A 16,424-nucleotide genomic window follows, 5' to 3' on the forward strand; every position below is an offset into this window, starting at 1 on the left:
CACACACTGCTGCCCATCTGCTCACCAAAGGTAAAAGCAGAGTGTGTGCACCGTGTGCTGTGCTCGCTGTGTATCATAATGACAGGTTTCATGTAAAACATGAAAGAAACAAAATGAAGATCCCTCATGGGGTGTCCTGTAGGTTTAAATCTTCCTGAGTAAGGAAGCACGAGAGCTGTCAGTCATCAGGCTCCTCCCACTTTAAACTCGTTTTATAAAAACATAATTAAACAAAGTGTTCTGGTTGGCACAAATAATTACACACAAAAAGGGTAGCAGGTTTCTTTTCTTCACGATAAAGATTTCTTGACCTTACACTAGCAGTCAAGATAAGCACTTAGTGTTTTTATTATGAGGAACCGTCAAACATTTTGGGCCATGTGTAGTGACTGGTTTGCTGACCTTACGTTGGATGGTGGGTTAAATGCTGAGGACACAGATTGCAAATAAGACAAAACGTACCATACATCCCATCTTCAAACTCCAATGCTGCACGGCGAATGATCCTCTCCCGCACAATGTCAGAGTCTTTCTTTGGTTTGGGCTTTTCAGCTTGACTTTTCTTAACAGTCCTCCTCTGTGTGTGCAGTAGAAGCGGATGAGAGCCGAATGTGGCACGCAGAGAGCATGGAGAGAGAGAGAGAGAGAGAGAGAGAGAGAGAGAGGTAGAGCAGACAGGTCAGACACACATCATCCCCACTTAAAAATGGATCGTAAAAATCGCAAACGAACCTCTATCCTCTTCTCATAGCTGCTGCCCTGCACAATCCTGTGAACATAGATGCTGGGAATGTGGATGTCTTCTTCAGCAAACGTGCCCACGTCGACAATCTCCTCCACCTGAGAACGGCATCGAAGCATCGGTGGGCTTTGAGCGTTTAGCAAATAAAAAAAACAACTTAACTAATAGAAATATCCCTTTATATATGACCTTTAAAAAGTGGTAACGGTTCGATACCAACCAATTTGGTAGTTCAGGTTGGATATTTTATGTACTAGTGTATACTAGTCACTTTGGTTAAGGCTGAATTGGTAAACATGGTTTACCCAAAAAAAAAAAAAAAAAAAAAAAAAAAAAAGCACAAAAACATACACTGCATGAAATGTTCACACTGCACATTTTGTGTTCTGACCCTGGGCCTAAAAACCACTGTCGCTAAAAGTGCTGGACAGGAATAAATAAAACAATGGCGTCATGAATCGACGCAAACCGAGAATGCTGAAAAGCAGGTCCCAAGGCTATACGGCGATGACACAGCATTGTCTACTCCGACTGTCAGCGCCATTCACAGAAAGCAGCTACCTCCTCCAGCAACGGGAAGACATGTTAGAGCATCAGCTCATACCAAGAAGAGGCCATGGGAAGACGGGCTAAAAGGTCAGTGATTCACAGTGGCGGCCGGCCAGATCAGACCCAGACGTCGGTCGTAGGGATTTCAGACGGACCACTCGGGGGCTTTTGGTTTCTGATAGGACGTCATCTTTTAGCTGTATATTTATATGCATGCATGCATGTGTGTAATATGTTGCAACGCTGGCCATATCGAGCAGCACCTTCAAGGTATCATGGGGAGGTGAGACATCTGTCCTCTCTAGGGTAACCACAGGGGTTCCACAAGGCTCTGTCTTTGGCCCCCTTCTGTTCTCAATATACACTCGCTCACTTGGTCACATCATCCAATCACATGGCTTCTCCTATCACTCTTATGCTGACGACACCCAGCTCTATCTGTCATTCCCACCAGAAGATGCTACTATAGCAACAAAAATTTTGGCCTGCCTCTCAGACATATCGGCATGGATGTCTGAGCGACACCTCCAACTCAACCTATCCAAAACCGAGATTCTGATCTTTCCGGGCAACAATTCTCCTCAGCAAAACCTTTCAATTCAAATTGGATCGCTATTGTTAACACCCACGGCATCTGCAAAAAGCCTTGGAGTTTGGATAGATAACAAACTGAGTTTGAACCATCATGTTGCTGCGATCTCCAGATCCTGCAGGTTCACTCTCTACAACATTCGCAAGATTCGGCCTTTTCTCTCACAACAGGCTATGCAGCTCCTCGTCCAGGCAATGGTCATCTCCAAACTCGACTATTGTAACTCTCTCCTGGCTGGAGCCTCTGCAGTCACCATAAAACCACTCCAGATGATCCAAAATATGGCAGCCCGCCTCATTTTCAATCAGCCAAAATACACCCATGTTACACCTCTTCTTACCTCCCTCCACTGGCTCCCGGTAGCTGCTCGCATTGAGTTCAAATCCTTGATGCTTGCCTACAGGGCTGTAAATGGAACTGCGCCCTCCTACATCAACACACTACTACCTAGATACACTCCTACATGCTCTCTCAGATCGGCAAACGAAAGGAGACTAAAAATTCCTTCTTCACGGGGTCTCCGATTCCAATCATGTCTGTTCTCCGTTGTTGTCCCTGGCTGGTGGAACAACCTGCCCTCCTCCACACGACTAGCCGAGACTATCACCACTTTTAAGAAGAAGGTGAAAACCCTCTTATTCCAAAAATATTACAGACAAATCTAACACTTACACAAGCACATGCGTACACATTGAACAAACAAATACAAAATGTATAAATACATTATAATTTTTCTTAGTCTAGCACCCAACAATCTCCGAGCATGCTCTTCAATGACAAGTCTAAGCCTTATCAGGGCTCTTAGTTTGTAGACTCGATATTCTATAGAAATCAAACGAGAATTGCTGGTGTCTTCCTCTTGTAAGTCGCTTTGGACAAAAGCGTCTGCTAAATAAAGTAAAGTAAAGTAAAGTAAAGTAAAGTAAAGTAAAGCACTTTCAAGGCGTTACCACGGACGCAGCGCTTGGGGAGTTTCAGGGAAATGCTCTTCAGGATTTACAGAAGCCATATCAGAATCCATATCCATACAGAAATAAGAAACCACATGTGCAAGTGCAGCTCAAGCTCCTATTTCCTCCGTTCTGCCTACATTTGCCGTAAAAACTTTACAATGTAATACACCATCTGTGCTCACCAGAACCACATCTGCTACGATATTAAACACAGACAGTCATGCTTTAATGTAAGAATTGTGATTCCTGAACTAGAGAATATGATAATAACATTTAAATTCTAGATGGTCAACCTAATGAAGAAGATTCTTAAACCGTTTAGCAAAACAAGGGACCGTTTGACCTCGTCCCAAACATTAACAAAATGCAAACAAATTTTACAAATATTAACGTAGTCATGAAATCAATTTGAAATTTTAATCAATATTATGAAGATAAAAGCACTTTTGCACCAGAGTGAAAGTGTTCATTTAGTATTCAACAGGGCTGGCAAAAAATAATGTTATTATTTAAATTAATGAGTTAAGTTTTTTTTAATGTTTATTTAACACATTCAAATACATTAACTCAATGAACACAGCTAGATTTTATTATTTCCTGTGCACAAGTTGTAATATTCATCCTAACGATAGAGAATCCCAAGAAGAAAAGGAAAGAAAAGGAGTTTAGATGGCAATTCAGATGACATTGTTTACAGAGTTTTCAAATGGAACATACTGGAAATCTGATGTGGCCAAATGAACATTTTTAAAACACACATCTGTATTATGGGGTTTTGGGCCAGAACATTTTCAACAGCGTTTTGGTTCAAATTTTTAAAAATAAAGAAAACCAACAAAACAAAGTAATTAGCACAAAAGAATCACAATAATAACAATATTAAGAAGAAGGAGAAGAATAAATTACACAGAAGCTATTGACTCATTTCCAGCAGATGATCTGTCCAGGGTGAATCACTGCTCCTTGTGACATTTTCACTGAAGGAGAGACATGGCCCATAAAAGCTTTGGTGACCTACGAAGCTATAAGCAGGTCTAGAAGAGATTCAACCATGTAACATAATTCTTATGAAGGTAAAAATGGCCTTAACCTTTACTCAGGCGAATTACCTTCCCAGGAAAAGGGACAGAAACAGAACCTGCAAATAAGCATAGCAGAATCTAGTCAAATCATTGACTGGAGGAGTCAAGACCAACCCTCCATATAAGAATCCCCAAATCCACCCCACCCCACCTTTCCTGTTTCTTTTGATGTTTGTACAGATTTGGGGTAAAAGAGCACAGTATCAGCACAGCACAAAAGAAAGGCTCCTGTAAAGCAGGAAGACTGCTTTGAGGAAGCTTTAAGCCTCATTCTGAATAAGCTCTAAAAATACTAGCCAGAAATCCAGCTTGTCCTCAGAAGACAAGGATTTAACAAAATATACTTCAAAATATACAGGAGCCGAATCGATGGGTGCACAGCAACCCCAAGCCTTAAAGGGAACTCAGGACATTACATTATAAATCCACATTCGGAAGAGGGGGGGGGACTAAATCGCATTATGACAGCCCTGTCATCTCTTTCATAACGGATGGAGAGGGGGCAGCGGATGGGACGCGCCCCATGCCGACTCTGTGTTGTCATGGATACCAATGCTGCCATTGATTAGACGTACCAAGCATGGCAGCTTGCGGATGATGGTGCAGGTTAGGTCCTTGTTGTTGCTGTGTCCGTGGGACGACATTTTACAAGTGTATGGAAGAGGGCACTTCACGCAACTGTTGGAACCAAACAAGTGCCCTTGACTATTGTTAGGATTGCAGGAGTGTACGTACACTAGATCCAAAGCTTCACAAGGCTTTGTCGCCATTGTCAGGAATACAGTACGTTTCACTACTGCAGGAAAAAAAACACACACACACACACACACACACACACACACACCACACACACACACACACACACACACACACACACACACACACATCAACTCTGTACATCACTGCTGCGTCACTGTGATAAAAGTGTATTTTTACTACTGTAAGGGTGCTAACTTCACCACCTGTGTGCTTCAATCCTTTTTTTTTTTTTTTAATTACAATTGTGAAGGGCAAGTTAGAGGTTGAGTAGTTGTTCTTACTTCAACCTGTAACGCATGCTCAATGCCTTCCAGCAGTAGAAGCATAGAGCCTGGCCGGATTTACCTACTGGCACCATAGGTGTGGTTTATTTTTGTTCTGTTCAGAGAAACCAAAAGGAATAAAATGTTCACCAAAAAATGTGGGAGAGTATGAAAGTGAAAGTGATTGTCACTTGTGATACACAGCAGCACAGCACACAGTGCACACAGTGAAATTTGTCCTCTGCATTTAACCCATCACCCTGAGTGAGCAGTGGGCAGCCATGACAAGCGCCCGGGGAGCAGTGTGTGGGGACGGTGCTTTGCTCAGTGGCACCTCAGTGGCACCTTGGCGGATCGGGAATCAAACCGGCAACCTTCTGATTACGGGGCCACTTCCTTAACCACTAGGCCACCACTGCCCCAAATATGGAATGCTTCACGGATTTGTGTGTCATCCTTTCGCAGGGGCCATGCTAATCTTCTCTGTATCGATCCAATTTTAGTATATGTGCAGCCTTAGCAAGCACGTCAGCAAGCAGCAAGCCGTAGCAAGCAGGTCAAGACTATTTCTGCCACACTTTTGGCTTTTTGTTTCATTTCTACCACACTTCCATCATATCAATCATCAATCCTTTTTTTATGGTGGTGGTTGTAGATCACAATCTGAAGCACTTTGAATTATTACACACTCACCAAACAAAAACCCTCTACTGCTGATGTAAAATCATCAAGCTGTCAGAACATCATTCTGTATTGGCCACTAAAGCCACAGCTCATGGTCCAGCAGTGATTCATGGCCAACCAGCATCTACATTCCATAATTTCACATAAGAAAAATCCTAAAAAGATTTAATCAAATGACAAACTACAGCTATTCACTGTCATAGCATCCTTTTTTAAGGGCATAATTAAACTGACATACTCTGGACAATGGCAGCAAACCGATGTCTTGACATATTTGCACATCTCTACAAATGCTGCATCTGAACACTCAAGATATGGAGAGGTTAAATATCTACACAAGCGAAATGTTCAAACATCATTGATATTCCCACCTCCGTAGTAACATTTTCAATTCAATGAGAATGGAAATGAGCTTGAAGTCTTCTGGCAGCAGTACAGAGGAAATCAAATCCCCTGGGGCTTTCTAAAGAATCCGGTTTTTATTCGTTTATTCTTTTTTTGGGAGACCCACAAATCTTGTCTAAGCTTATTAACTCTCAGAATGCTGATGGGTTTGTTAAAGTGTGAACATAAAGTGAACATAATGAACAACAAAATGTGTCCTCTGCTTTGAACCATCACCCTTGGTGAATATTTACATTTACATTTACATTTACAGCATTTATCAGACGCCCTTATGCAGAGCGACTTACAATCAGTAGTTACAGGGACAGTCCCCCCTGGAGCAACTTAGGGGCTCAGGGACACAACGGTACTAAGTGGGATTTGAACCTGGGTCTTCTGGTTCATAGGCAAGTGTGTTACCCACAGAATAAGAAAGAGGTCTGTTTCTGCTCGGTATCGAGCTGAGGACCTTTCGCGAACCTGATAACCACTACAACTACAGAAACCTGAGAGTGAGCAGTGGCAGCCATGACAGGCACTTTGCTCAGTGGCACCTCTTTGGCACCTTGGCGGTTTGGGATTTGAACCGGCAACCTTCCAATTACGGGTCTGTTTCCTTACGCGCTAACTTCACTCTTGAACAGTTAGAGTGTCAAGCACAGGCCTGATCAATGAAAATTACTCACCAAAACACAGAGGACAGATGAAGCAAAACAATCAAGTTTGCCCTTTTCCTGCTGAAATTGACACTGCATCTTTTTATCATTGAATCATGAACTGTGAACATTTATATATATAAATCACACAATAACATCACATTTTTACTCACACTCACTCATTTTCCATAACCACCTTGTCCTAGACCATCCGGGACACTGGGTGGGGCGCCAACAGGGCACACAAACACACATAATTCACTTTTACCAGGTCAATTCAGAGTTGCCAATTCACATAGCAAACATGACTTTGGAAGAAACCGGCGAACCCAGAGGAAACTCACTCTGACACAGGGAGAGTATGCAAACTTTGCACCTACAAGGTCCGATTCGAACTAGCAGCCTTGTAGGTTAGGCAACTGGAATATAAGATATCAGCATTTCTTTTAAATTTACAACCTGCACTGACTTAATTTATGGTGAATGGTCAGTCTCTTAATTAGATTGGGGTTTAAAAGCATATTTTTTGAAAGTTTGTCGCATGAACAGATGATTCTATTTTTGCCAAATACAACCAGAATTACACAATGCACAAGATGCATAGACGAGAGAAGAATGGCCCATCACAATGACAATGCAATAGATTTCTGATTTTAAATTGTTCTGTGTATCACAGTAGGAACAAATGATTGACAGCAAGGCATGAAAAAGTTACAAATAAATTCAGTAAAGCAATGTCCACCGAGCTCTCACAGCAACGGGTGGAAAACTGCTGAGAGTGAAGCTCAACAGCCAATGTGACTAGATGCTTTCGGGTCTACGCCAGTCTGCGCCCGGGTGACATAAACACAGACTGACACCGAGGGGCCATGCAGCAGTCTCATCACGCAGGCAAATGGTGGCAGGTGTCTGGCCATTGGTTTCATTTCGCATTAACGTTTCCTCTCTAATTAACCTGTTTTTACAAGCACCTAGGGCTACTACTTTAACTAAAGTATTCAAGTGATTTTTTTTAGCACGGGAACATTGCACTTGCAGCCCTGGATTATTAGACAAGCACAATTAAAATAACGTCAGATAGACACGATGATAAATGATACAAATTTGGATCAACTCGGTTCAACTCTAGATTAATGTACCATGGAGTTAAAAACACAATTCTCTTACATTTTTGTAGCACAGATAGATAGAATTGGAATTTTTCTTAATATGAGTATCTAAAGCAGAGTAAAGAAAAATTTGCTATCCAATAGAAGCGCAGGGCTGGGAACGTAGGAGAGACGACACCTTTGTGAAACAATTTAATAAAAATCAAATTAGCTCTGAAGTGGCAAACCCCATTTCATTCATCACCAAACCACAAGGACTGGGGGGGATTTGGTAATAAATATATGTATGTGTGTGGGTGTGTGTGCTCTATTAACATGACTGCACAATTTTGTCTCATCCCAGAATTCCTCTCAATGTACCTGAGATAACAGAATAACAGAAGCTGACCTCTGGTGTAGGCTTTCGTTGCCTAGCAACTCAGCAGCCAATTCGCAGCCTTTGAGCATTTTCTCTCATCTCTGCCTTCGTCTCGGCCTAACCAGAAAGAGGCTTTCTGCTTGCAAAACTACTCATTATACCTCATCATTGAGTTGTATTAAATATAAACCAGTCCTAATAGTGCAGTCTGATGAAAATTTTTTAAAAATGCACAAAATTTAGATGATGATCTATTACATATGCAGAATGAAAATGTAGCCAATGTGTTTTGCTACCATCATCATCATCGAGGTACCAAAGACTGAAATTTCAATGCAGACTATGGTTCTGCAGCAAATGTCCAGACCAGGATTTTGTTTTTAACCTGCCACTTGAGCAGTAGGCTCGATCCCCCTGATTGACGACTGATTGAACCTGCTCTTGGTCACGTAATATCCACCTCTACACTAAATATTTTATTTAAACTATATATTTTGAGCGTTATCAATTATAATGAATTGCCGCCAAGTTATCAGCCACTAAATAGGTCTTGATTACACTGAAATTGCTATATAGCCCCAATTTAGATGGCGCTCGTGTGAGATAAAGAAACTGGGAATGAGCATCAAAGGCCAATTCACAGACTGTTCAAGGACATTCTTGAGGGAGGTGTGCTTCTTCAACATCAACTCTGAACAGGAAACAGGGACGGAATATCTGGTTTTAAATCAAGCTCTTTCAACATACACAAACCTGGCCGTTGATACGTCTTTTGTCAGCTTTCAGCAGCATTTAGACAAAAAGCCAGGATGAAAGAATATTTGATATGCCGACAATTATAAACAAATGAAAAGGAGCCTGGAGAACTTCAAACGTTTTTTTTTTTCCTCTGGACAAAACCAAGGGGTCTTTTGTTACCACTTGCAGATGCATTGGTGAGAGCATACAGAACGTTCTACACATCACAGTTTCATTCAAATTAATTAACAACTGCTACTTACTTCAACAATGGTGGTTTTCGATGCCTTGCACATGGGTTGATTGAAGTTTCTTGCAGTTTTTCTGTACAACAAAACAAAACACACAAGCACATATTTAACCACATGTATTAATAAAAGGGAGCACTTAAAAGTCTAGAAATTACATGTTTACTATAAAGTTAATACTGCACCCTTGTGGTAAAAAAAAATAACAACATGTGTAAGTATCTAGTGGTTGCAGATTTTCCAATATTCATATTATATATGATATCTGATTATGTGCACAATTTTCAAACAGTCAGTGGTACATTATGATGATGATGATTGTGTAAACATCAAATAAAAGGTCACTAATTTCCAGTGACCTTTAATTGCCATTTAAAGAATCTCTCTGTTAGGATGAACACTGTTTCCTTTCTACTTTTACACAGAGCACTGTAATGTGGAGGAGAATGTACGAGTCGGGAACCTGAAGATGATGTTGCCAGCTCGGTCTGCTTTCCAGGCCTTCACCAGGGCGAAATCCCCAGTAATGGCTCGCTCCATAATGTAGTGGCGCCCACTGAATTCTCGTACCTTTGGAGAAGTTGAAAAACTAAATATATGCATACACTTAACAGATCAGCACATACATCATGCTGATCTGATCTTTTCTGATCTGAGATTTTTTCTCATTGTGTAGTAACACAAGGGGTCGCCGAAAACCAATAAAACATGGTGTGCTATCTCTTACACTTACATTTACGGCATTTATCAGACGTCCTTATCCAGAGCGACTTACAACCAGTACAGGGACAGTCCCCCTGGAGCAGCCCAAGGTTAATACTACCTACTACCACCCTACCAGTACCAGGCTTGTTCTACTTACTTCATTGTGGGAGAGGAAGTGAGTCTCTTTTCTAAAAGAGACTACGAACTACGAACATTTTTCTGACTCGAACACCATGCTTACCTTTAATATTAGTATGAAATATTACTTATGCTAATTATTCATTTTACTTGGATGGTGGACAGCTGGTTATAGCCTAGTGGCTAACGCACTCACCTATGAACTATATGACCACAAGGTCAGTCACCCCTATTACCAATATGCCTATGACTATTGAATTACATTTTCAGCATTTATCAGACGCCCTTATCCAGAGCGACTTACAATCTTTTGTTACAGGGACAGTCTCCCCCCCCCGGAGCAACTTAGGGTTAAGTGTCTTGCTCAGGGACACAATGGTAGTAAGTGGGATTTGAACCTGGGTCTTCTGGTTCATAGGCGAGTGTGTTACCCACTAGGCTATGTACGTTGTTCTGGATAAGGCCATCTGATAAATGGCATTAATTTCTGATATTTTCAGAAAAGTATGAGCCAGAACAACATATGCTGTTTAGTAGAGTTCTGTGCCTTACTTGCAGCACCATACATCTGATATAACAATGTTCTGTAGCACGGCTGCCCCACCTCTCTCTTCTCACTGGCGATGGCGATGCTGCCATCGGTGTTGTACTTTATGGGTGAGCCACCCTCTTGTATCAGAGTGCCATAGCCAGTGGCAGTGAAAAAAGCCGGGACACCTGCACCGCCAGCTCGAATTCGCTCTGCCAGGGTTCCCTGTTACATCAACATAGACCTGCATCTGTGCAACTCACTAACAAATGCACAAAGCACTTAAAACTAACTAAAAGGGAAGGGATTTAGTTCGATAAAAAGTGGGGAATTACTGAAACCCACCTGAGGCGTGAGCTCCACTTCCAGCTCCCCCGACAGGTACTGTCTCTCAAACTCGGCATTTTCACCCACATATGACGAGACCATGCGCTTGATCTGCTTGGTTTTCAGAAGCAGCCCCAATCCAAAGTCATCCACCCTGCAGACAAAAGTTGAAATCGTACTGTAGTACCACATTCACTTCAACCATTATTTCACCGAGCTGGACGTGTTTTATTGGCTGACTCTGATATATTGTCCTTCGACCCTGCCTGCCCTTCTTACTTCTGGAACGTGGTGCACACTGCGTTGAAAATGATTCATCGCCTAATTAAAATATACGGGTGACCGTGTTTCACATTCAGAAAATACCCACTGACATTGACAGAAACCTCTAATCACTCCCGTGCGTTTTTAGTGAGGGGATGTCAAATAAAGTGGACGGTGAGTGCATTCTTCCCTAAGCGACTCAACAAACGTGGTTCTTCCTGGATAATTTAACTATTGCAAGTATGGGTACACGACCTTTCACCTCCAGGCCATCAGAAGGAACACAGCACAAAGTATCCATTGCATTTTAGTAACTAAATGAATCCCATTTTCAACACACCCCTGCTGGATGCTTCATGAAAGGGAGAGTTGTAATGGTTCACCGTATCTTAACTACCGGTTTTACTGCGGATACCTGCACTGCGACAGAAGGCAGCGCAGCCGGTCATGACTAATGCGGTCGTACATTAACAGGGAGAATTGGTCTTGAAGAAATTAAGAGGCCGCGGTGTCACACACTGTACTGTGTGGCCAGTCACTCATCAACAGCCCCAACAGCTTCTGTTAACTGATAAGGTTACACTCAACTGTATTCTACTACGGTCTTTTTCATAGACAACTTACAACTGTCACTGTGCACTATGTCTTATACAACTATGGGCTTTGTCAACTTATGTAGTGTCTTTAAGTGCTGCAAAAGACAGTACAGTATAGTGTAATTGTGAAATTGCATGGCTACATTTTTTTATTTTATTAATTTCAGGTGTATATGTTAAAACCAAAAGATTTTAAATTGAGATTTCACAGAGGACTATTTAGAAGTACTTCTAGCCGTCTTGAGAATTAAAATTAAAAGCAGTAGCACTTCTGTAATAAAGGTAATAACTCAGGCACATAGAGAATTCTGCAGGTTCAAAACAGACACTATAGCTGTACTAATAATCGTAGAAGGGAAAGAGTCCTTCAGGAGGAAGCTGGGAAAAAAACTGGAGCGCTGGAGGAAGCTGGAAAAGAGAACAACGCCAGGGAGGTGTTGAATGGAATTCGGGCCATTACTGGACTGAGGCAAAAGAAAGATGTTGGGATGGATGGAGACCTTGAAGGTACAAACAACCTTAATCTGCACTTCAGTAGGTTTGACTGCCCTGCGTCTTTTGCCCCCACACGCAGCTCTTCCCACCTCTTCCATTCTCCTCTCCCCTCAGAATGTCTCTCATGGTCCTTCTCAGCAGACGACATCCAAAGGATACTGTTCAGACTCCATACCAGTAAAGCTGCCGGACCTGAGGGTCTCAGTCCTTTTTTTTTACTTCTCAAGTGCTTTTAACACCATCAGACAATCACTGCTGGGGAATAAGATCAGTGATTTTCGAGGGACTGAGCAATTACATCCTCCTGTATGCTACTGAATGTTGGTTTTTCCTCCAACGCAACATGCTGCTACCTCTCTCTCTATGGTACTATTACTACTGTTCTGTTCTCATTTAATCTTGTTGCTTTTTCCGCATGCTTTTAGGACAAAAGAATTCCTTCTGGATTAATAATTTTTTTTATTATCTTATCTCATCTTATAACCACAAAATGGAAGTGTGAAATGTAATTTCATTTACTTGAAAGAGTCACATATAAAAGATATATAATACAGCCAGTGCAGTATCTGGGCTGTGAAGCTGTGGTCAATCTCAGAGCCCTGCTCCTCTGCTATGAAAGTTATGTGCCTGTACCGCTGAGCACTGGTTTCATATTACCGAGTCCGTGTGACGCTGCATGTTCCACAGCTGCCCCTATGAATACAGGACACTCAGCTGCACTGACCAGCGTTCCCCTCTTTCATAACCATATGCAAATGTACAGAACTTCATTTCTGTTTCATCAAGCTGAGAATATTTCCTGTGGTCTCCCTAAGATGAACGGTTGGCTTCAATAGCTTTTTACACACAGACACACACACACACACACACACACACACAATAAAAATACAGCAATCAGGCATGAGGTTACAGAGTTAAATCTTAGTTACATAACCTTGTTACAATACCAGTGCATGTGCTCATTTAAAACATTCCTGAAATGTCTAATTATAAACACTTCTATTGCTGATGTCTTTATGTAAAGGACTAAAAATAAAACCACACGCACGTTTAGAAATATCTTCCCATGACGCATTCAGAAGTAGGGTGAGCTGGCACAGACACATACAACTAACAAGGCACACACTTCACATCACCATTTCCTGTATTATAATTTACATTTGTCTATTAAATAAAAAAACATGCAAATAAGAATACAATTAACCTTGATCGCAAATTCACTCACAATTTAGGCTTCAACGCTAAATGAAACTAAATGTGACAAAGCAGCAGCAACTCTGACAAGAGCACAATCTGACTACTTGCAAGACACACGACTAGAAGTGCTTCTATAACATGCATATTTTCGACAGAAACCACTGTACATTTCAGATATATTTAAAAAAAAAACTATTAGAACGAATCCTCAAATGACTTCTTTCTATCTAAATGGTATCTGCTTGTCCCAGATAACTGCTCTGCTCAGTGTCATAATGAAAATGGTATTATAATAGATGGTGTAGGCACAGCACACATTGCACACAGCGAAATGTGTCCTCTGCATTTAACCAATCACCTTTAGTGAGCATAGTGACACTTACCCAGCATTGTTGCTGACAGCGGTGAGGCCATTCACACCAGTCTTCAAAAGGCTCTTAATCAGGTTCTCTGGGATGCCACACAGCCCAAAGCCTGTACAAAAAGGGGAATTTTTTTTTAAATGAAGCTTAAGGTCATTGTAAGAAAGCTGCAAACAAGCACAGTCTATGAACAAACATATTGCTGCATACTTGGCAGCAAACACTCAAGACCATAAGTTTTTTTACTTCTCACATGCTTTTAACACCATCAGACCATCACTACTGGGGGATAAGGTGGACGCCCCAATAGAAGCCTGGTTCTAGCCACAAATCTGCCCTACGGATCTCCAGGCCTGAAACCTCCAATGTGCAAAAGCAGCATCAGAGTAGTCGGCAGTTTACTACTACACTAAAGCAGTAAGAGTTGCATCTTCATCCATCTCAGCTAGGATCCTGCAAGCATCTCTGATTGAACGGTCTGTAGCACCTCCTACGTGTTACACAGCACAAGTTACTCAGCAAGGTAAAGATGTGTAGGCTTCAATGTATTCATATCATCAGAATAAAACACAAACGAATGTTCGGAAAAATGGCCGAGTAGGACGGAATAAGGGAATCCTGTTTCTTACCACCAACAAGGACGGTGGACCCACTGGGTATGTCCTTCACTGCATCTAACGCACTTGAGTAGAACTGTGACTCTCGGTGGTAGGACGTGGAAAAGGTGCAACTGCATATCTATAAAGGCAAACAGCAAAGGGTGAGCACGCATTCTGAGAAACAAAAGCACATGCCCACGGCCATGTGACTTCTCTTATCCAGCCTGCTCCGGGAACGAATGCCCTACAACCCCCACTGTGCAGCGCTCTGGAGGTTTATAACTCAACTTAAAATAACATATGCTGCATGACAATGATTGTCAGATTGTCTGGATTTTATTACGGTTAAAAATATGCTCAGGAGGGGGTAAAAAGAAGGTTAGGGATAAACATGCCCAGGAACATAAAAATGTAAAAATAAAAAGTTTTGACACCCAGTAGAAAAACAGTAGCACCTCACCAGGTAAGATGAGAAAGGACAGGCTTAGAATAACTTTTTTTTTTTTTTTAAATTTACACATCATACAATAAACTTGAAAGCCCTGGGTGGAAAACTGCAGATTGTGCAGGACAGACAATAGGATTGTGAAAGTAATCTCTGGTTATGTTATCTAGCGTCTGAGACACGTAATTTAAATTACGTTGAAATAAAGCAGTGTGTTCCTTTAATGGTTGTTCTGAGGCTGAATGTCCTATGTACAGTTTATACAAGAAAAGCTCTCATCCAGGCCCAGTTGCGAACCGGCCTGATCACACAGAGTTATGTTTGGTATGAAAACACCATTCTTCTTTTTTTTTTTTGGTATTTGTGACAGGTTGATCTCCGTACAAATACAGAGACACTTCCAAAGTATGATGAACATCACCTGAACCTAAAGCAAAAGCTGCGTGATGGAACCGTCGCGTCCTGCCACACGACACCAGCGGGACGCGAGCCAGAAAGGAACCGGTAGCTCGTTTGATGGGCTACGAAGAAATCCAAGAAGTTAAAACCGTCGCTACACCTGCACCCATGTCACCAAGGTCACGTCGCCCGAGTATCCGACAGCAAGTTGCGGTGACTGCAAAACGCGAATGTAGCCTAAAACCGATCATCTGCTGAGCTCTGTGAACAGAAGACAGTCGAGCCAGGCAACAACGTTGCCCCGCGACTACGACCTCGATTATTATGGGAGCTGGTGGGTTGGTCTTCTTTAGCTCATTTTACCGACCTTATTCACGCCGAACCTGTAGGCAGCCGATGCATTTCTGAAGACGGTTCTCTCCGCCCGGGACAACACTTTAAGCGCCGCCATGTTTGCGGTGTACTTCTCGATTTGTTGTGATGGCGATAAGAGGGGGTGAATCAGAAGCTGCCTCCTGCTTCTGTGCAATGACAGGGGCGGACGGCAGGGGGGGCGGGCCGTGGGCGTGGCCACGTCATTATAATTTAACCCTGTCGATGCGCGCGCGCGCGCCTCAGTATGAATGGCGCGTATAGCGCGGCGCTGCCAGACGGTTGCCAGGTGTCGAATTCGAGGATAATTCTGGGCGCTAGAACGAGCTATTCAGTTTTTTTTTTTTAATCCAAAGTTATGTTAGCATTATGCTACTTAAACATTTAAAGGGAATGCTCTACGACAGACTATATAGTGGCATTTTGTGGGAGCTGGTGCCATTGGAACTTTCTATACAAACCTGGCAACATTCCTTTGTTTAGTATTTCTAACACTATATAAATTCATATTAGCCAGATGATGTAATGAACCCTTTTCATAGTGTCAAAGTTTTCCAGTTTCAGTGTTTTACTGGCTAAGAATGAAGTTCAGGTCCTTTGGGATCTCGGAAACATCCAGTTTCATTCCAAATTCCTGTAATGTAGCTAATGTAGCTTTTCAACCTTGCGGACACTAGTCAACACAATTTTATATAGACTGGCCTCGGTAGGTACGTGTTCTTATCTGAGCAAACTCACTTTAACATTTATCCTTTGCAAATAGTGCAGGTGAGATTTGGAAATGGAATTTCAAACCTCCTCAGGGAAAATATTGTCCAAGCATTTGATGGCTATTTCAAAGGCAGGTAGCATGATGACCAATGGCGTAGAATCAACATG

At 42.0% G+C, this 16,424-nt stretch overlaps 1 protein-coding gene and 1 non-coding gene across 2 annotated transcripts in view; both read right to left on the reverse strand.

Annotated features, from left to right (window-relative positions):
• oxct1a (3-oxoacid CoA transferase 1a) overlaps positions 1 to 15,695 on the reverse strand; it is a 28,589-nt gene extending 12,894 nt beyond the window's left edge. The window contains exons 1-9 of the mRNA XM_028997917.1: positions 15,541 to 15,695; positions 14,360 to 14,468; positions 13,752 to 13,842; positions 10,835 to 10,970; positions 10,565 to 10,714; positions 9,581 to 9,687; positions 9,133 to 9,193; positions 733 to 840; positions 463 to 577 (exon numbers count right to left, since the gene is read on the reverse strand). Of these exons, the coding sequence (XP_028853750.1) occupies positions 463 to 577; positions 733 to 840; positions 9,133 to 9,193; positions 9,581 to 9,687; positions 10,565 to 10,714; positions 10,835 to 10,970; positions 13,752 to 13,842; positions 14,360 to 14,468; positions 15,541 to 15,624 (961 nt within the window). The 5' untranslated portion in view covers positions 15,625 to 15,695. The remainder of the gene's footprint in view (positions 1 to 462; positions 578 to 732; positions 841 to 9,132; positions 9,194 to 9,580; positions 9,688 to 10,564; positions 10,715 to 10,834; positions 10,971 to 13,751; positions 13,843 to 14,359; positions 14,469 to 15,540) is intronic.
• On the reverse strand, positions 5,361 to 5,467 carry LOC114802863 (U6 spliceosomal RNA). Its single transcript, XR_003751806.1, has one exon. It is a non-coding gene; the product is annotated as a U6 spliceosomal RNA (small nuclear RNA).
• Positions 15,696 to 16,424: the final 729 nt, after the last annotated feature.

Source organism: Denticeps clupeoides, chromosome 1, assembly GCF_900700375.1.
Source record: "Denticeps clupeoides chromosome 1, fDenClu1.1, whole genome shotgun sequence".
Classification (NCBI taxonomy): Eukaryota; Metazoa; Chordata; class Actinopteri; order Clupeiformes; family Denticipitidae; genus Denticeps; species Denticeps clupeoides.